This window comes from Camelus ferus, chromosome 1 (genome assembly GCF_009834535.1).
Source record: "Camelus ferus isolate YT-003-E chromosome 1, BCGSAC_Cfer_1.0, whole genome shotgun sequence".
NCBI classification, from domain to species: Eukaryota; Metazoa; Chordata; class Mammalia; order Artiodactyla; family Camelidae; genus Camelus; species Camelus ferus.
In genome coordinates this window covers 105,969,306-105,991,844 of record NC_045696.1, presented here as the reverse complement: position 1 = coordinate 105,991,844, position 22,539 = coordinate 105,969,306, and the positions used below count along the sequence as shown (strand labels likewise).

The 22,539-nt window shown below is 34.9% G+C and overlaps 1 protein-coding gene and 1 non-coding gene across 4 annotated transcripts in view; both read right to left on the bottom strand.

Annotated features, from left to right (window-relative positions):
* Positions 1-22,539, bottom strand: part of PIK3CB (phosphatidylinositol-4,5-bisphosphate 3-kinase catalytic subunit beta) — a 149,484-nt gene that overhangs the window by 10,515 nt on the left and 116,430 nt on the right. For all 3 annotated transcript variants that reach the window (XM_032487583.1, XM_032487592.1, XM_006177472.3), the window contains 6 exons: positions 21,348-21,469; positions 18,668-18,811; positions 17,352-17,451; positions 11,843-12,021; positions 10,975-11,084; positions 9,780-9,858 (listed from right to left, as the gene is read on the bottom strand). In XM_032487583.1, the coding sequence (XP_032343474.1) occupies positions 9,780-9,858; positions 10,975-11,084; positions 11,843-12,021; positions 17,352-17,451; positions 18,668-18,811; positions 21,348-21,469 (734 nt within the window). The remainder of the gene's footprint in view (positions 1-9,779; positions 9,859-10,974; positions 11,085-11,842; positions 12,022-17,351; positions 17,452-18,667; positions 18,812-21,347; positions 21,470-22,539) is intronic.
* On the bottom strand, positions 4,037-4,163 carry LOC116666662. Its single transcript, XR_004323582.1, has one exon. It is a non-coding gene; the product is annotated as a small nucleolar RNA ACA64 (small nucleolar RNA).

The following is a 22,539-nucleotide window of genomic DNA, read 5'->3' as shown; positions in this document are numbered from 1 at the left end:
AAAGGACTTTAGAAAGAGAAACAAAAAGTGAGAGAGGGAGAGAGAGAGAGAGAGACAGAGAGAGAGAGAGAGAGTGTCGGTGTGTTCAGGATTGTATGAGTGTGTTGGTGTGTATAACAATCAGTTGAAAGAGAAAAGTTTCATTAAATAGTTCCTAAATTCCTCCCAACCAACAATTCAATTCTTTTATGCCTGTTTAAGCACTTTCCTAGTTCTAGCAAAATACAGTTGGAAGCAAAATTGTCAAACTACATGCTGACAGCTGGATACACCAACAAACTGCTTTACATCTGCATTATTAATTCATTTCTCTTTTTTAAAGTTTACCCTTCAATAGGAAAGGTAGCTATGGAGCATGAAAGTTTCTACCAGAACCCCTATTCTTATCATGACATAACACATGTGAAGTGAACAGTGTCCGGTTAAAGTGCACTTTGGCTCACTTTCCTACATCTCCTCTCACCCAACTTGCAGCCAAACCAGGCAAAAGTCCAACAACTTCCTCTTCAAAAGCAGACGATGAAAGCATTCAGTGTCTTGAGGACAGAATACTGACAATGGGAAGGAAAAAACATCCTAGTCATAGAGACAGTTTGACAGAAGTCAAGTTGGGGACAAACTCTTGGAGCCCTGACCACCTTATATGGGCCCCCTTTGCACTCTTATTCTTTATAAAGGCCATGACAAAGCTTAGTAATCCTTTATCCTCCTTCCTCAGACTCTCTGATCCAAGGAGCAATTTGTTACCTTTCCATTAAAGCAAGAATTGTAAAACGAAATTATTAAGTGAAATGCTTCACAGTCCCACTCTGTTGGCAACCCTGTAAGTTTTCTCTGGCTTTGACTCTGACACATCAACCCAAGTCTGAGTGGTACCTTAGCCCCTTGCCTAAAAAGGAGGAAAGTATAACTCCTTTACCTAAGGCTTGCATTGCTTCCATCTTCTTCCTTCATCCTTCTACTAGCACCAGTGTTGTTAAAGAACAGCTGTGTAGCTCTCTTAAAAGGGATGTAAATCCCATCAGTGCAACTCAGATATAGTCACAATGAAGACAACTCTCCAAAAGTAAATGTCACCTGTATTTATGGGGGGTGGGAGTGAGGGGACTGTCAAATCAAGGCTAGATAGATTCACATGTAGACAACTTATGAGACTTGAGAGAAAGGGCTGATGCACATTTGATGATCAAAAGTCACAGCTTATAAATGTTCTAATTTGGCATGGAAGATATCAAAAGAGCATTGTGAGACACATCAGAGAAAAATGAAAATAAGAAACACACACTTTCATTCATGCTAACATGGCACTTTTGCAGGTGCTAAAATATTCTAATTAAAATAGTACGTATAGAAGGTACCTGAAGATTTGAGATTGAACTTAAAAAAGAGTGTGTGCTACGTGACCCAGGTTAACCTGAACAGCTGGCTGGAAGAAAAACAAACATAATAGGAACACTGGGGCACGTATATTTATAGAAACAGTAAAAAATGTTTGGTGAAAAAAAGACACTGGTTTGAAAATGAACTCAAAAGAATTAAAGTCCTGCGTATTTTTTTAAACATGGGGTCAGAGTATAAAACATCAGCAAAGCTCTCACTGGACAGACAAGTTCCTTTTTCTTGTTAGACACACACTGCTTCCCCTCAGACAGACACCAGGTTTATTTCTAGCACTCCCACATGTGGCTGCCTCCTTTTGCCTGAGGTCACAATGAACTTCATTTGATGCTAAATGTGCTTTACATTTAAATTGAATGGGTAAAATTAAAAACTAAGAGAAGACAACTTGGTTGGGGTTTTCAATTAGACTGACAGAACTAGGGACAAAGTCTTTAGCTCAGCCTTTCATAATTAACACGACTCATCATATGGCCAGAATCTGCTCTTAGCAAAGGAGCCCATGGTGTAGCTTATGTGTTAACCTTGGAAAGAACCAATCATCTATGAGCCTAAGCTTGAAAAGCTTCCCCCATTTTTTTGTGGACAAATGAAGGAAAATTTTCATTGGGGTTTACTATGTAAGAAGGGTCAATAAACTTTTGCTGAAATGAACCAAATAGTAAATATTTTAGGCGATGTAGACTATTAGGTCACTAACTCAATTCCGCAGTTAGAGCATAAAAGCGCCATTAAAACCCTCCAAAAAGGCAAGCCAGTCCCCTCTGGGTTGATGTTCCTCAGGCAGAGTTTCTCACAATCACCATTCCCTCTTATCTACAGTATTTCTTAGGAGTAAGTAACTGACCAAAAAAATGGCTACCTATTCAAAACTATTAATTCTATTTTCACACAGCTATATTAGAAATTCCTGCTAACTGAAAAGTGAAACTCTTTTGTCATTTATGGTATTCAAAGGTTCTTTTCAGATGAAATACAGTCTCACTTCCTTATTCCAATCATACCTACAAGTCTCATGAAAGGAACAACACCTATAGCAAACTGTGATTTCTACCTCAACAGTACCGGGAAAGTTAACCCTGGAAGGATCTAAGACTAGAAAACTACTGCTTTAAAGGAGGGAAAAAAAATCAATGGACAATTACATATTTGGGGCACCAGGCGACTTTGATAAACAAAGTGTAACAGATTATGTCTTTCCACAATTGCTTTCTCATTTAGACTGGTAAAACAACAGATAAAGCCTGATGTGAAGTTTAGAGTTTGACAGATCCCAATGTGAATCTAGCTCCACTACTTATCATTTTTGTAACCTCTGACAAATTGTTTAAAATCTCTTAAGTTTTAATTTTCTCATCTACTAAAAAGGAATAACACAACCTCATAGAGTTGTAAAGATTACATATTACATATGTGAAGAACACAATACAATGTCTGGTACAGTCAATAAATAGCAACTGTTTCTAAGTTTTTAATAAATCAAACTTAAAAGTAATCAAGAAATACTTATAATCTTGCAGGGATATAAAGTCAATCACAAGCATAACTATTTCTAGCAACCTTGTGGACAAAGTTACTGTAGATAGTAAAATACATGAAAATAACAAATAAAGCCAAAAAGATTTTTTAAATAGTTACAGTTAATAAAGAAAGAAAAGGAGGTTTCCATACCCCATAAAAATATAGATTATCCATAGTAGTAGCTCAGGAAGTTACTAACTTGGCTGACATTTTAATGCCCATGAGAAAAGAGACATGGTCTTGAGCCCATGAGAGGCAGGATCTGGACCTGAGATCCTGCAGTAAGCTGGGGCTCTAAAAGGATGTCAAATGTATGAAGGGAACTAGAGAAGGTCTGCTCACTGAGGAGAGGTTGTGCCATCAAAGTCTGCCATCTACCCTGGGGCTTGGGTGAGCTATTTTAAAAAAAGAGTTTCACGCAAGTGTAAAAATTCAAGCCTTCCCACATTCTTGTGAAATTCAAATATAATATAAATACCTAGGAAGTATGAGAGCCTGAAGGCAAAGAGTTAACATAAAAACTGGGTGATCATGAGTAAAGACCTTGGATAATAACACAAACTAAACATAAATTCATTTTGGAAGGGGGGCAACTTTCACATCTTAATGAATTCAAAACCAAATATTATTAACTACACAAGGAAATGAACAAGATTAAGCTGATAAATGAAAAGGTGACACCCTAAGAGAGAAAACAGAACAATAAGAAAGAGATACTAAAATAATGAAGACATGAAAAGGAACAGAAAACATATGGAAAGAAAAGTATAGTATTAAAAAGAGACCAGGTATACAAAAACAAAATCAAATACAACTCCTACATAAAAGCAGTCATTGAAATGAACACACTACGTTGAAACACAAGAGATTACACAATACTGAAGAGATAATTCATGAAATGGGAGACAGAATAAAAGAAACTACAAAGAATGTCACATAAAAATAAAAGAGGAGGGAAAGAGGAAAGAGATTAAGAGACATGCAGGACAGAATAGGGAAGACTGTTACACAAAAGGTGCAGAAGACTATGAGAGTGGGAGAACTTCAGTGCTGAAGAAAATGAATACATTTTGTAGAAAATAAAAGAAGATGTGATTTTCTTTCTTTTTTAATTTGCGTGTGTCAGGGCCTGGGTTTCACCTTCCCACACCGAGGAGTGGGTGGTGAGCTAAGGCCCCTGGAGGCTCTGGGTATCAAATCTCACCCTCGGCCAAGTCCAAAGCTGCAGATGATTTTCAGCTAACACCACTCTCCCAATCATACTCACAGCGATGCAACGAGCAAGGAGCACGGAGCATCTGATGGGCGGACCTCCCTGCAACCTGAGAGAAGATGTGATCTTCTTTGATTGAAAAGATACAGTGAGAATGGGGAAGTAAAAATAAATAAAAAGAAATCCATAACAGACAAATTATAGTAAAACTGCAGAAACCAAAGGAAAAGAGAAATTTTTTCCTGCAATGATGTTAAAAAAAAGGGTGGGGGGGAAACCTTATTTAGACTGACAGCAAACTTTAAAAATAAGAACAAAGGTGTGCTCTACACTGAAATTTGACACAACATTGTAAAATGATTATAAATCAATAAAAAATGTTAAAAAAAAAAAAGAACAAAGTTCAGATTACCATGGAATAACATCTTCAAGGTTACTAAGGAAAGCAGCTGTCAGTTTAGACTGTAAAATTCTACAACCAGGTGATGTCAGCAAAAATAGAGAGTTAAATAAGGACCTCTGAAAATCCACTCTTCCATTAAAAACAACAAAAACACTGGCAAAAAATTGTTAGAATCAACCATTTTAGTAAAAAGGGTTTATTGAAGAAAACAGCTAAATCTCACTTTTATTTTACCATGACCTCCTCCAATCTCCCTCACTTTCCAGTTCTGCAGTAGACTTGGCAACCAATGGCCTACAATCACTGTGAGTACAGCAATCTGTTAGTCACCAGAGGGGGCAAAAATGGGACTGGAGCTCCTCTAAAGCCTCTTTTCTACAGAACTGTCATTCTTTGAATTCTTGTAGTTTCCAGGAAGATCCCACTCACAATTCTGTGTTACTTTGACCTGATTCAGACCTCACTTACTGTGAATTGCTTTTTAGCTGAGGATGTTTCTCAAAAATAATCTGAATCAATTGTTTAACACTGAAGTTGTCTAAGGCATAAATAATAGCTGCAGTGAACAGTAAGTTAACCAAAAAACTTAAAGGAAAAACTGGAATGAGATGTTCACAGGGAACAATGAAAGACTACCACATATCCAAAGGAATCTAGAAGGCCATATACTACAAGGCTACAGTAATCAGGACAGCATGGTACTGGCACAAAAACAGACAGGTAAGATCAATGGACCTGACTAAAGTGCCCAGAAATAAACCCATACACTGGTCAATTAGTCTACAACAAAGCAGGCAAGAATATACAATAGAGAAAAGACAGTCTCTTCAATAAGTAGTGCTGGGAAAACGGGACAGCTACATATTAAAGGATGAAATTATGACATTTCCTCATATCATATATGAAAATAAACTCAAAATGGATTAAAGATCTAAATTGAAGACCTGAAACCATAAAAGTCCTACAAGAGAAAATCAGCAGACATTTTCCAATTTCAAAACTTACTACAAGGTAATTAAGATTGTGCATAAAGACAGACATGTATGTACGTCAATTAAATAGAATTTAGAGTCCAGAAAAAACCCCCTCAAGTTTACAGTCAATTCATGTTTGACACAAGTGCCAAGATAATTCAATGAAGAAAGAAGCCTTTTCAACAATGCTGCTCAGACAACTGGATATCCAGTCCAAAGAATAAAACTGGACACCTAATACACATCATACAAAAATATTAACTAAAAAAAATCACTGTGCTATACACCTGAAACTAACATAATACTATAAATAAACTATACTTCAACTTAAAAATCTTAAATAAATAAATAACATATTAACTAAAAATGGGTTGATGACCTCCACAATAAGGGCTAAACTAAAACTCTCAGAAGAAAACACAGATCTTTTCTTCATGACATTGGATTAAGCAATGGTTTCTTAGACCTGACACCAAAAACACAAGCAACCAAAGGAAAAACAGATAAACTGGACTTCATCAAAGTAAAAAAAAACTTGCGCATCAAAGGACACTATCAAGAAAGTGGACAACCCACAGAATGGGAGAAAATATTTGCCAATAATATATTTAATAAGAGTCTAGTATCCAAAATATATAAAGAACTCACAACTCAAAAGGCAATCCAATTCAAAAATGAGCAAAGGACTTGAATAGATATTCTCCAAAGAAGATATACAAATAACTAACAAGCACATGAAAAGCTAGTCAACATTATTAGTTATTAGGAAAATGCAAATTAAAATCACAATGAGAAAATTAACAAAAGTGTTAAGCAGAAATTGACAAATGCCAATTATAATGGGAGGGTTCAATATACTTCTGAAGTGACAAATACATAAAACTTTAATGAGAATACAGATCTGGGCACAGTGAACAAATTTGATGTAACAGACCAGTTTATAACCCTTTCAGCTAATAATTAACTATAGCATCTGGAATCTTTTCAATCACAAATAGGATATTTAGGAAAAAATTGGACATATTCTAGTAAGGCACAATGAATCTTAAGAAATATGACACTGATCTTGTACAGACCACATAATCTGACAATAATACAATAAAATTAAACATCATAGAGACAACAACAAAGGGTCTAATGCATTTTTAAGTCAAAATAATTTAACCTAGTTCGGGAGTTGAAGAAATAAAAACCGAAATTAATGAAATATTTAGAATTGAATTCTATATAGTGTGATGTATTATGAAAGTGCATAAATAAGTACATTTTAAAACTTATGGGATGCAGCTAAGGCAGTAGCTAGAAGAAATTTATGGTTTTAATTTGTATATATGAAAAAATGGAAATTAATGTTCTAAGTGTTTGTCTCAAAAAATCAGAACAGAATAAAAGAAGGAAACAAAGAGATAATAAATAACAAAATAAGAAACAAAAAGCTAAACAATATTAGAAGCCCATTCTTTTAAAATACTAAGAAGCAAACCTCTAAAGACTAGTAAGGAAAAGACTAACAAAAAAGACATAAGGAAAAAATACTGCATATAAAATAATTTCACAAATGCAAAAGAAGAAAAAAAATTAAACATAGAGGTTTTAAAATTACCAGAGGTTGTTTTTAAAAATGTATGGTAATAAATTTGAAAACACTGATAAACTGGACAATTCTTAGTCTCAAAAATGACTCAAGAAAAAAAACTCAAGAGGGAAAACAATCTGAAGAGTCCAATAATCATTAAGGAAAATCAGTAGTCAAAAAAACATAGACTCCAAAAAATCAGCATTAGGACCAAATTTTTGCAGAGGCAGATGAGAATAAAGCATGTCAAGTTTAAAATTCGCAAAATAAAATATAATACCTTTAAAATAACTGTACAGGGAAGGATTTTTTAAAAACAATGTAAAAAAAAACATAAACCTTAAAGAAACCTAGGTAATCTATAGCATAGAGAAAACACAATACATATAAATACTGAAAAAATACTCAACCAAAGAAATGCAAATTAAAATTCAATGAGACGCCATGCTATATTTATTAGATTTGCAAAAAATTAACAAGTCTGATTGGCAAGGAGATACTTTTGAGTGGAAACATAACACTGGTACAACTATTTTGGAAGCTAGTTGAGCAACTGTGGTAAGGTTGAAAATATGCATACTTATGACCCAGCAATCCCACTTCTGACTATAAAAGGAACTCTTCCAAATGTGAATAAAGAGATATTCATAAGTGTGCAGACTCAAGGGGTTAGGTTTTTCTTTTTAGTTTTTTTGGGGAAAAAATGAACACAAATAGCTACTAATAGGAGAACGAATAAATTTTTATATTTATTCAAAGCATTAATAGAGAAGTGAAAATAACAAATTAGAACTTCAAATATTAATGTTGATAAATCTCAAAAAAATGTAATAAGTAAACTGCAAAAAGTTACACGTGATATGACAGTATCTATTTACAGTTCAAAACATAAAACGGATATATAACATACAGTTTAAGCACAAAAATTATATATTACAGCTTTAGAATGGTGGCAAATTCTGAGATGTAAGAAAGAAGAAGATAAAAATGCATTAATATTATCTGCATGTTTAATTCCTTTTTTTTAAAAGTAAATATGAAAGCATGTTAACATCTGTCTTTTAACTGCTAAATACATATTTATCAAAGCTTCTGTATTTCATGTTTGAAACATTCCACAATTACAAAAATAAAACATAAAGAATCAGGTAAAAGATGAAGTGAATCATCAATACCTACCATAAAAAAATTTTTTGAACTGTATGGACCTGTTTTATATCATGAAACAAGCTTAATGTTTTTTTTTCCTCCTTAATTAAAAAGGAGTACATGCCCACTGCAGAAAACTAGAGAAACAGGTATACAAAGTGGTGGGGAAGGGAATGAAAACCACCTTTAATCCTGACACCCAAAAGTAATGCCTATTACCACTGTAGGTTCTGTCAACATTTTAGTGGGTCATTTTTCAGTGAATTTTTAACATGATCAAAATAATTCTGTAAAAATACCTTCTTGCATCTCACTTATTTCATTTGCTATTTGAAGATAAGTACTTTTCTCCAAATTGTTACCAATTCCCTATAAATAGTATTTTTAAATATCTGAGATATTTAGTCATATGGAAAAGCTAATTTTTTAAACCACTATTCTACTATTGTGATATAAAATAAACTAATAACATAAACCTTTCTGTATCAAGTTTATTATTAATTTACAATGGTATATGACAATGTTTGTGCTTCTGTTATGCCAACAGTGTCCTAGACTAAATTTCATTTAATGAAATCTTTGCAAGTAAATCCATGGTTCTAACTGTTCCTGTGATTCGTACTTCTACACTGGAACTGATGGTGTTCACGTAATTATTAGTTTGTTTATGCTATATGTTGTATGAATAGCTTTTGCACATTTCTTCCCCATGTATTTATTTCTATGAGCTCTTTAAATATTTAGAATTATCATCCCCCTGTCCTGTTCATTATGAATATAATGCCCACTGTGAGGTTTGACTTTTAATTTGGTTGGCTGACAATCAAATCTTGTATTGGTATATAGTTAAACATACCAACATTTTGTTTGCAATTATATTCATCTGCTCTTTACCTTAAAAGATTTGATAATAATTAACTTTTAAAATCCATTGTTTCTTTTTGTTGTTGCCATAAACCTGTTCTGCTCACTGTCTACCCCAAATAATAGTGGCAAGCGAAAAGCCCCGAGAGTCACCTAAACACTTTCCTTTTGGGAAGGTAGAGGAATCAGTTACCAGGCTAAGTAAAAACAGGGGCAGGCCCTTCTCTGGCTTATCACTCCCATGACCACCACCAGTGCATCATCCCTGAGACCACCTTCACAACCACTGGTTGGAATGTCTCTTGCTGTCACATGCATAATTTCACACCTGATGAGGTTTCAATGAGGTAATATATTTAAGAACACACTGTAAACTATAAAATACTATATAAATATTATGATAAACAACAATCAATTAAAATAGTAGGAAGAAAGGAATCAACAAGAAGTTTTTTAAATTTTGCTGTGGAAGAACAAAACGAAACAAAAATAAGTTCACTAGAAATCTCACCGAAGTGGGGAAGAGTGTAGCTCAGTGGTAGAGTGCATGCCCCGCGTGCACAAGGTCCTGGGTTCAGTCCCCAGTACCTCCATTAAAGATAAATAAACAAATAAAAACCTAATTACCCCCCCAAAAGAGGTTTTTAAACTTAAAAAAAAAAAAAAAAAAGGAAATCTCACCGAAGATCCAGACCAGCTTCTTTCCAGAGTAAATCCATCAAGCGCAGCATTTGGAGAGTCAACATATCTTGCCGTAAATCTAAGAGGGAAATACCCTGCTTTATTATAAGTGCTTTCCATTTTATGCCTAATACCATTAATTCAAGATTAGCTAATTCAGCCAGAATTAACTGACTCAAAAAAAAGACAAATGCTCTAATTTTCCAAATTTTAATGCTAACCGTATTTACTATGTTAAATATTAGGTTTATGGGTTAGCATGTCCCTGTAACTATATCAGAAATTAAAAATATTTTTAGCACTTTACCTTGTGCAAGCTACTATACTAATTGTATGTATGTTGTAACAGTAATGCTGTATTACAGCATTCATACAATTCACATGGCTAATTTTTTCCCTTCTTACTTGTTTTTTAGGGATGCACAAGAAGTTCTTAAGAATCACATAAGTAACTGCATGTTGGATTCATAAAACTGTAATAGTTGATTTTATTTATTATCAGGTACAAGGTAATTTTCAGGTATCAGGCTGTGAAAGTACTGACTGCTACATAATGACATTCATGTGGTCAAGTGGGGTTAAATGTCTAGCAAAATACAAGTGCTTTTTAAAACAGTTGTAAGCACATTTACTTATGTTATCTCACTTAATTCCTTTTAACAAACCCAACACACAGAGACACTATAATCCTCATGGGTCCGAAGAACCAAAAGCTCAATGAATTTTACGTGACTTGTAATCACAAAACTTGTTAGTGGCAGCAATGATAACTGCCTTTTGGTGGGTGTGATTACTTCAGGGGCATTTCCTTTATAAAGTATGAGTAAGATATTTTAATTAAAATACAAACCTATGGCAGCAATATCAAAGTTCCTATCACTGAAACAGGGTGTATGAATATATTATTGAAAATATTCTCTTGTATTTCACAAACTTTTTATGAAAGGAGTAGAAAGCTTTGTACTTCGTAGGAAAAAAGAAAGGTTCATTAGAGCAATGTATATAAGTAAACCGTAGAAATCATTTTCCAAGATGGAAAAAAAAATATTTAAGACATGCCAAATTCAATTTCTGACCATGTATAGCTACCTTTTGGTTGCCACCTCTTTGTTACACATGTACACATCAGCTTTCAGATTAAGCAACAAATGAAAAATACTATGGAATTTGGCACTGTTAAAACCTCACTACATACCATCACCATTTTTAAAAATCACTCCAACTGAATCCTCTCCAAACACCTTGTTGTTGTACACCAGCCACAAGGGCTTCATTTTGGAATCCATGTATTTACACTTTTCAACACTGAAAGCAAAAAGGAGAAAATTAGCCCACTTCAATTTAAAGATATAGCAAGACTATAATTTTGCCATGATATAACTAGGCTTGGGAAAACCCCTCACCTGTTCCATTCAGGCTGAGAGAAGTCAAAACTAGAATATTTCCATTCGGTAGAAAAACAACCGAGATGATAGCCTTGGCTGGCATGTAGTGATGCCAGATGAGCAGGACTGAAAACCCAGATTTGTCCTTCACACAACTACATTTAAAATTCCCCCTTTTCTTTCCTTATTCTTCCTTAATTTTATGTTATTACACATAGACATTAAAAATCAGAATATAACATTGTACTGTGAGCTCATTCTTGATTTAAGGGGGATCAGTTTTGAATACCAATGTACTCCTGCTCTAATCTAAATCTTATTTTAAAATAGGAAAGTTAATTAGTAAGTAATCTATGGTGGTTGCCAACATTTTGCTTACTTAGGATTTTCATCTCTTAGAAACCAGTAATATAGAAAACCAAATTACATACAATTGAAAGGAAATTAACTTGCATTAACTTTCACTAACCCCACAAGTAAATTAAGCTAGAAGACATACATCCTATTAAACACAAGAATAACTTCTGAAGACTTTAAGATTTTTCCGTTTTTAATTATATTCCACTTTCTGGGGCTAACAGCTGGCCTACTGTTCCCCCAAGGCAGTCACTCAGAAATCCTTTCTGAATTGCTGTTTTTGTGGGAGATTCACTAAGTACAGTACAGATGGTCACTTACTAGAGTTCTGAGAGCATGACACACGGGTTCAGAGGTGACTGCAGGTCAGAAAGGGCTTCCCGGTAAGCATTCTGTTTTAAACAAGTGTGCATGGCCTCCTTCCCTTTGGCTCTATTTAGCTTCACTGCATTCAGTTTGATTAGACTATTTAAAGTTTTTAATTTATTGAGTGCTTCAACCTGAAAAATAAGTTTCCCCACCACCAAAATTCATTTATGTTAAAAATAACATCATGTGATGATATTAATCAACAAATATTTCCCCTCTACTCACCTCTCCCCTCCACACACAGGACAACCAACTAAAGTAAAAACAGTGTTTGCTTTATCACAATTGTATTACATACAACAAAGTATTTTTATCACCTGTTAAAGTCTCATCTTTCAAATGTTCTTTAACCCTTTTCTTAAATAAAATCTTGTAAATTAGAGAAAAGAAAAGAGACATAGACTGTGGGTAAGAAGATAAATATGAAACTTAGGGTCGGGCCTGGTTAGTACTTGGATGGGAGAAGGTAAGTATTAAACTTAAACCACTCAGAACTCTGCAACTAAATGAAGATTAGAGTTTGAAACACAATTAATCTGAACCACTCTATCTGGTCAACTCCATAGTATGAAAGGAAAATCTATGTACAAACAATCCTGGAGTTGACACCCAACCTTACTATCTTTATCATTGCTCTTGTATGACATCTTCTCAGTATATTCTCTTTCCATTAATAGTATAAAGTAAATTATTGTATAATAAAATAAATATAAATATTGACAATAGTAGTTGTTGTCCAAGTCTAAATTATTTGTCTTTATAATGAGGTAACTCTATCAAAACTTACACAAATTAAAAAAAAAAGTATGCAAGTAGTACAACGTGAATTGACAATAGCCAACTAAATCAAAACCATATATTCAAAAGTCAACTTTCTTGCTTAGTAACTGAAGGGCTTTCTATGTCATATTTTGCAAAATTCTGTAAGACCCAGACTCGGCCAACCATAAAACGGAATTATTGTATCATGTCATTAAAACTGGAAACAACAAATGAAAAAAGAAAATACACGTATCAACATATAAACTGTATAAAACAAGCATATAAAATATGCATACAACAAACACTATGAACACCATGGCTTGCATTTCCATGAATAAGACATTTATTTTACATCATGTTTTCCTTTTTGAACTTAGCTTTTATGCAAGGAAACCACTAAGACTCTAGGGAGGTAAGTTCAGGCATGCAGTTTCTACAGACAGGCTGAAGGCCTGCTCACAGGAAACTGGGAAGGTTCTATGTAGCTAGATGATAAAATCGAGATGGCTGAAGTTTGCCAAGTTAGCCATCTGTCAAAACCACAGACACTCCATTTCTCAACAACTTCAGGAGCTGTACAAACACTGGTGAAAAGGCAACTAGCCGAAAAATGGGCTATGCAAACAGGAACTTTCTGAAGTATTTCAAATTTGAATTTCTTCCATGTTTGTACAGTTGCAAATTTTCAGGCCCTAGAACTAATTACGTTGATACCCATTTCCTGGACAGTGTCCTTAATACCCATATGGCCATAAGTCAAACACTTTAAGTGTTTCAACACCTTGTCACACTATAAGTTTACAGTGATAACAAGAACTGCCATGTAAAGGGTACAGTCTTGCCCTTGCTGTTCATCAGTCAAGAAAAAGTAAGAATGTGATCATACATATGCCATATGTTTGCTGTTATAAAAGTCAAACTGAGGTTTCCAGAGAACCAGGAAAATGTTCAGTGTAGTCTGATCATATGAATGAGGTCAAAGAAGTTGGGACTTTATCAAGAGGGGTCTTAATTCTTTGTGCAATGAAAATTACTGCAGGGATTTTAAAAAGGGAATATATCTATATTTTAAAAAGATCACTTTATCTGCTGTGTAGAGAATGGAGGGGGTGTGTGTGTGTGCAGATGCATATGCAAACGAATGGAGACAAAGGGGCACAATTAAGAACGTTGATGAAGATGTCCAGGTAAAAAAGGATAATGGGTTGAAGTACATGGGATGGTGGCCATGAACACAAGAGACATTGATATGTATGAAATATATTTAAAAGGACTATAAAATTAAGGGGACTAACAGTATCTATCTCATAGTGTTGTGAAGAATAAATGGTCCATAAAAAGTGGTGAATAAATGTTAGCTATATCACCATCACTGAAGAGCTTTCCAAAAAGGAGGGATCAGATATAGTTGTTTTAACATGAATAAAAAACCACAAATACTAAAATCATTTATGAAAACCTATGGTAGTTCCTCTGGCAATGCAAGTAAGTTAGAAAAGTGCAGTGAAACTGGAAATTACTACAGAGATCTGATATAAAAATAGGGTGTGATACCAGAGAGGTACAGGAATGAACAGAAGGTTAGAAGTGGAGAAACAAATAGTCCTCAAGTGAGAAAGAAGACGTTAGAAAAGATAAAAAGGTAGCAGAGTCTCTGCCATGAGGAAAATACAAAGTACCAAAAAGCAAGGTCTGGGAGAGAAAATGTAGTATTACAGAAAAGTTAGGTGGATTGAATATACTGATTTTAGATTATATCATCTAGATGAAACTACCCTGCTAATATCTACAGCTGACATACTGTGATACGTACAGTCATATATAGCTTATGGTCTATGTTTATACAGTGACAATAATAAACACCTAAGGAGTAAACCTTCAGGACTCATTTCCCTAAGATGCACTCATAGATCAAGACACATTGAAAAGTTGATAAATCCCCCAAATTCTTCCATCAGTGCTGAATGATGCCTACGAATCCTACTAGATCAGACTGAAATTGACTTTCCCTTGGCCTCCCCAAAGGGACCTACGGCCTTTCACCATGGTACTGGGGGAAAGGAAATAATCAGATCTTTGAGGGACCAGTGAACACTAGCTCTAAACTGACACTAATTCCCAGAGGCCCAAAATGTCACTGAGGTTCACCAGAGTAGGGGCTTATGATAGTCAAGTTAATGATGGAGTTTTAGCATAGATCTGTCTCACAGTAGGCCCAGTGGGTTGCAAACCTTGTAGTTATTTCTTCAGTTCGGGAAGGCATAATTGAAACAGATATATTCAGAAGCTGGCAGAATCCCCATGGTGGTTCTCTGACCTGTGGATTGAGGGCTATTACAGTGGGAAAGGCCAAATGGTTTATTACAACTGCCTCTACCTAAGAAAATAGTAAATGAGTTCCTGGGGTGACTGCACATATTAGTGTCATCATCAAGGACTTTAAAGATGCAGGGGTGGTGACTCCCATCACATCCTCATTCATCTTGCCTATTTGGCCTGTGCAAAAGATAGATGGATCTTAGAGAATTACAATGGATTATCATAACATTGACTAGGCAGTATATCAGATGCAGTTTCACTGCTTAAGCAAAGTAACATACCCCTTGGTATCTGATATGTAACTACTGATCTGGTAAATACTTTTTTCCCATACGTGTCAATAAGGATCATCACTAGCCATCTGCTTAAGTTAGCAAAGCCAACAATACACTTTCAATGTCCTAACTGAAGGGTGTTTCAATGCTCCAGGTCCATGTCATAATTTAGTTTAAAGGGATCCTGACTGCCTTTCAATAAGATTATTAGGCTGGTCCATTACAGTGATAAAATTATGCTGACTAAACCAAGTTATTAAGAAGTAGCAACTACTCTAGATTTAAAGAAATTTGTATGTGAGAAGGTGGGAAATAAATCTGACAGAAGTTTGAGGCCTTCAATCTCAAGTGAAACTTCTAGGGCTCAACTCATATGGTGTACGCCAAGAGAGCCCTTCTAAGGTGAAGAATAATTTGTTGCTTAGGCCTCTCTTACAACCAGAAATAAGGCACAACATCTAGTGGGCCTCTCTGGATTTTGGAGGCAACAGATTCCCCATGTGGGTATGTACTATGGCCTATTTACTGAGTGATCTAGCACCCAAAAAGGTGGTGGTTTTGACTGAGGTCCAGAACAAGAAAGGCCTCTACAGCAGGTCCCAACTGCCATGCAAACTGTAATCACATGATCCAGAATATCTAATGGTGCTTGAACTGTCAGTGACAGATAGGGATGCTATTTGGAGCCTTTGGCAGGCTCCCATAGGTGAATCATAGCACAGGTCCTTAGAATTTGGGGAAAGACAAACAAAAATTAACAAATACCTACTATTGCCTGCTGAACATTACTCTCTTGTGTTAGGTTAGATGATACTCAATTCAGGAAAAGTTACTGCTAGAGAACAAGAGCATAGTGTTGCTATCTGTCAATGAAGGATTCCAGCATGAGGAAGCTAATACGGGGCTGCTTTACTTTGATGGCAGAACTGCTCTCACTCATCCTTCAGAGGACCAAGAAACCACCAGTAAACCAAGCCTGGGCCATGGTTATGCTTTCTCATTTGCAAGAAAGCAATTTAAAAACCATTACTATTTGCAATTACTTAGCTGTATAAATCAAGATTATCTCCAAAACAAAATACACAAATAACTGGGAATTGAGACAACTGTCAACAATAAACCCAGCAAAATCCTGTGTTTAGTAAAACAGCTTCATGTTTCTATTTAATGGCTTATGTTTTACTTTAGCTTCAGAAATACATTTACGGTGACAAAATCACATTATTGTCTATTTTATATAATGGATCTATCTTTAACTTTTGATTTAAAAAAGAAAGTTGTACTGCTAAAAAGGTTTGAAAACTCCCAGTATAATAAAGAGATTTAGTTTTATAGCTGGACAGATCTAAGATTGAAACTTACTCCTTCACTAAGTTGTGGGGTTTTAGGCTAAAGTAACTTAATTTCTTGGAGCCTTGGTCTTTCGCCTTGTCAAATCCAGACAGTGTTGTGGCACATTATTAGGAGAGTGAAGTAACATGCTTAAAATACTTGGTATGGTTACTGGTATAAAGTAAGCATTTAATATCTGACCTATTAATATCACTAATATCTCAACATCTGCAATGATTAGAAAATGAAGGCTTAGGAAGATGTGGCAGAGTATCACAATCTCAGGCAGGTATGTATAGTTTGAAAAAACACCTTGAGGATTCTGCACTCCAGAAGCTGTTAACACCAACGGACTTAGGTGTCAAAATATCTCAGTTTGAAACAAATGGCAGAGCATGTAAACATAAATATTACTGGAAAGAGTAACTCAGAGATAAGAAAAAAGAGTGTCTAAGGATTTCATAACCTTTGTTACCATCAAACCCATTGTTAAACATGTTTAAATAGGTATTTCCTACTGAAATTTAAGGCACAGTATTAATATAGATACTATGAGGAATCCTGGCTAATTTTTCAGCTAGCATTCAATTAATACTCTTCTGTTAAAATTAGTTAAACTTCATTTCTTGGCTTAAATTTTGGTTAAAAAATGTAGTAACTGGGTTCAGTTACTGAAACTTCTATGAAATAACGTGATGGGGAAAATAGCATATGATACAATTTATCAAATACCACGTGGCAAAGTGAACATGAAGATTAAAATAAGCCGATACCTGCTTGGAAAGTGCTTTCATGTGACCTACACTTCCCCGACAGTATGCTTCAAGGATGACACCAAACTGTACTGAGACAGCAGGAATGTGCACTTCTGACCTGCAGAAAGTTAATATTTAAATGGTTTTTCAAACACTTTAGATCACCTAATAAAAATACTGATTTCTTTATGCTATTATGAAACTAACTTATGATGCTAATCAAACGAAAGAACACATCATCTTGTGTGATGCACAAATTTCCAATTCTTTAAACACTGTAGTTCAAAAAGATACAAGATTTTATCATTAATTAATTGTTTATTCCAAGAAATTCAAGGTTTTCTCATCTTACTTGTTTTCTGGAGTGAAATGGTAATGTTACCAATTTAGAGACAATTAAGATGAAACATAGATCTGACTCCGACCACAATTGACTAATCCCTCAATTAGGTTCTATTAGATTTTTTTCTCACACAAAGAATGGTGTACACATTTGAAAAAGGAAAGAATACCTTATTATGTTATTCCTTGAGGGATTTAAAAATAAAAAGATTGAAACTGATGAGAAAACAGAAGTTAAAAATAAGAAAGGAAAAACTCTATGAGTAATAAAGAAATCAAGATTCAGAAATATAACCCTTAAAATTAATATCAAAGTACTGTAACAGCTTATTTTCATTAAGAAACTTAGCCACAAAAAAGAAAAGATATTTTCTTCTGTTAATGATTAGCTGCAATACTCTGAAGTCCAGATGAAAATATCAAAAAATGTCCAAGTACAGAGTCAGAAATAAGGAACTGAAAATTTTCCTAGGAAACAAAAGAACTTTAGTTCTCTTTCCTGATTTTATTCCTATGTAAAGTTGGTGAAATAAGGTTCATGTATTCCTGAAAATTACCTAGTTAGGAAGAACTGAAAAATGAAGTTGCTGCTATCACAGGAAAGCTTTAAAATCTTTATTTATGCAATAGTAGCAACAATGATACTACTTTCCACAACCTTCTGGAGGAAGTCTGTTTCTAGTCCAAGTGTATTAAACATGGTAAGGACCCTTTACTGGAAAATAGCAATACATTATAATAATTATTAGCAGTGGAAATAATTATTATAATAAAAACAGTTATTATCTGACCTATCTGAATTACTTTGGCAAATCATGAAAATTAAGAGTCTGGCTATTAAAAAGTAGTAGAAGATACCAAGAAAGCATAAATGTTACAGATGGCTTAGAAAAACCTAAAGCACCTGCCTGTTTCGCTAAATTTCCTGTATTACGCTGATTAATATTTACAAAAGCACAAGGTGGACTCAATTTGAAATATAAAAGACTTACCTAAGGTGCCAAAATAGAAACTGCCCTATCCTCCGATTAGCAAGTGCTCTTTCTAATAGGAATCTGGAGAGGGCACAATCAAGAAAAGGCTCATATTTTAAAACTTGCACCAGTTGTAAAAGATATTGAGAGAGTTCTTCATCACTGAAAGGAAAATAAAGACACAGTAAGTCATTCAACAACGAGTGCCAGAAAAAGACCCCTTCCTATCAAACTATCAAATACTAACTTACTGAAACACAACAGTTCTGGTGGGTCAAGCTTGTTACATGCTTACACTCACTGTTTCACTGTTATAGTAACACAAGAAAAGCTGAGGATTTCTGATGGGCAGGAGGGGGGTTGAAAAGGAGAAAAGAACAGATATATGGGACATTTGTATTAAATTAACTAGGTTGATATGGCAGACCAAAGTCACAAAAAAATTAGGTAAGTTTTCTGATCATGCTGAAAAAGTTACATACTCAGTCAACCAACCAGCTTTTTAAAATACAAGTTCTATCAGTACTTTAGCAATTTATTTTCCTTTCCTATTATTAGGGTTAAGTAATTTCTTCTTCCAGTTAATGAATGAACAATTAAAATCTTAACTTCAAATAGTTTGAAGGATAAGGAGTTTATAAGTGGGAAATGATTCACTGAGTTAATGTAACAAAATATTATAATTAAATGAGCTGAATTAATTAAGGTTGGGGTTCTCTATTTCATATCCATCTCTAAACCATTCACATGTAAACACACTCCCCATCAGGGTCAATTCCAGGAGTCAGTAAGATACGAATCCCAAGTCCTCTACTCAGTGACTGTTGTCTTAAGACAATAAATGGTTAAGATGCAGTCTAAAGCAGACTTGGGACTGAAATCTAGGATACTTTTTCCTGGACATACCAGGAAAAAACTTCATAACCAGAAAATTTAACATAGGATGCTGCATCAGAATTACCTATATGGAGCATGGGGATCATAGTAATCTCCTCCTAGAAATCAATACATTTAAGAAAAACACTTCAGCCCAAGGGGGCCCAAGTAGCCCCTCCCTCTCAGGTCTCCAATGCAAACTCAGGGAAACTGAGGAACAGCTGGTGGCCTCATTTCTTAAAACTATCTATAAAACCTATAAAAGGTGTAAAAGATGGAAGTATAAAAATAGAAGAGGTTTCCTCTTTCCTTACATTTCATATTTCACTCCTCCCAAAATAGCCACTATTGAAGAGTTTGTGTAATTTCATTTGGATATCACACAATTTTAAACATGTATGGTTTATTTTAAAAAGAAAAAGAAAAAAAAAAAAGGAGCATAGTACACCTAATTTTCTGGTAACTTCTGTTTCTTCAAATAGCTGTAAAGTATAACCCCTCATTTTGAAGCTAGAAAATGGATAAACCTGAAAATGCTCATTGTCTGAGACTGTTGCAATAATGACATTTCATCAAATAAATCCTATAGATTCTCACACATGTACTATCCAAAAGGGACTGTACAAGCATGTTCACTGCAGCATTATTTACAATAGGGAAATCTGGAGAAAATTTAAACTGTTCCTCAGTACGGTAATGGAGTAGATAAGATATATCCCTATGACAGAACATTACACAGTAGTGAAAGGAATAAACTACATTTATACCTCACAGGAGAGACTGACCTCAAGAACCTAATGTTGAATTAAAAAAGGAAAATTAAAACAATGCATATGGCAACACATTTGGGTGATTTTTAAATGTACAATATTATCCAATATCTGTATTTTTATAAATATACAAATGTGGTTAAAAACAGAAAGATGTAGTATAGAAGGATATACACCAAATTCATGGTAACAGTTGCCTCTGGGAAGTGAAAGTGTTCAGGGCTGGGTAAGGAAACTACAAGGACTTTAACTGTAACTTACTTGCTTTAAAATAAAAACTTAAAAAAAAAAAGACAAATATTAATTTCTTAATTCTGGGTAGTGGACAGAAAAGCGTTTAATATAGCAGCAAGCCTGACTGCTATCCTCTGAAAAAGCATTCTTACAAGGTTAGCCCTTGACTGGCATCAAGGAGCATAGATTTAGGAAGGCTTCCCACCACCCTAACACGTAAGAATGGCTCACTGTGCCTAAACAGTTTTTGCAAACAATACAGTTTATGCTCAACATCCATCTCCTTCTGGGAGTCTAGAATTTTGGTATATGTTAGGCAAAGGGAGCTTATGTGACCAGCCCACCCCCCCAAAAAAAAACCCTGGTCACTAAGTCTCTAATGAGCGTCCCTGGTAGACATTTCAGGTGTGTTGTTACAACTTGTTGCTGAGGGAATTAAGTGTGTTTAATGTGACTCCAAAGCTTCTTCCTGGTTTCTTCCAGATTGTGCCCAATAAATCTTTCTCCTCTGCCATGCCAATCAATTCTGCTCTGTACCTTTTTGCTGTAATAAATCTTGTCAAGAGCGACTACATGCTGAGCCATGGAAACTGAGGGTGACTTGGGGACCACCAGATCCAGTTTTTGTTTGTTTTTTGTTTTATAATACAGAGTAAACATGAGAGACTGAAGAGTGTGAGGGTGGAGGGAACAAATGCTTTGGACTGTGAAGCATTCCTAGCCTTTTCCTTTCTTATGAGACGTTCAAGAAGACATCAACTTCTCTACCCACCCGCAAGTTATTCCTTGACCCAAAAAAAGCGACCTGAAGGAGATACCTCATCTGTCGCAGGCAGCCCACTGCATATTCTCGCACGTACTGATCTGGATAGTTGAAATCGAGAAGCTCCAGGGCCTCCCGGGGGGGCAGTTTAGGCCAAATCTGAAGTAGTGCCTGAAGCTGTTTAAAAATTGAGACTGTTTCAGGAATTATAGGAGAGAAAAGTAATCTATTTTTCCTTAGCACATAAGAGCAGAGATTGGTCAAAAGAAAGGAGAAGGATATTTACAATTACTGAGGCTGCAAAAATCCATTCTTGTTAATATAGATTAATAAAGATTGTCGCTTTTGACATATTCTATAGATAAGCAAGTAAAAAAGCTATTATATACTTACATGGAAGTAGAATGACACACAGTATATGAATTCTACAATCATTAGCCATTTAATAATTATTTAAAGCAAAGAAAGGAGGGAAGGCAGGGAGAGAGAGAGAGGGAGGTGAGGATAAGAAGACAGAGAGGAGGAGAGAGAAATGATCAAGAAATATCTAAAGGTAAAATTCAAACTATAAATAAAAGCTGCAAGGCTCAGCTTAATAACAGGCAATTTACATATAAAAAGTTCATTAGTAACTCAATATAAAATTATCTTAAGGGAGTTTACTTTTAGTTCTTAATATTTTTAAGAATGTCTATCACTTAACAAAACTTCATTGACCATAACAAGTTTAAACCTTTTAAATCATAATAAGTAACCCACAAGAAATAAACAGAATCTAGTTTATTTCCTATACACAAGCTAAATAAGCCAGTCTCCCACTTACACATGCCACCTAGCAATCATCTAGACATAGGATAAAAAACCCAAATCACCAAAAAGGACTCTTATCTGCCTTACATCAGGACACACTGAGACTCATCAGGGTCACTTCTGGCAAGAAAGAGTCTCTTCTTCCCATGGTTTTGATATATTTATAGCATGCATTCTATATTTATAGCATGCATTCTTATCAGGGATGGTAAGTGAGAAGAAAAGTGGTTATGGAGGCAAGGGGAAAAATTTTTTTGCTAATTATGATTTGCAGCCCTCCAAAGCTCAATCCTGTCTGACAAAATCTTATTCCTTAATATTTGATTTACGTCATCAAGTTTTCTTGGGTATCACATAAGTAGCACTGACATCAAGTCCAAGGAAGATACACAAAATGTATGTATGATCAGAGCTATAAAAATATGGCAAGACACAGA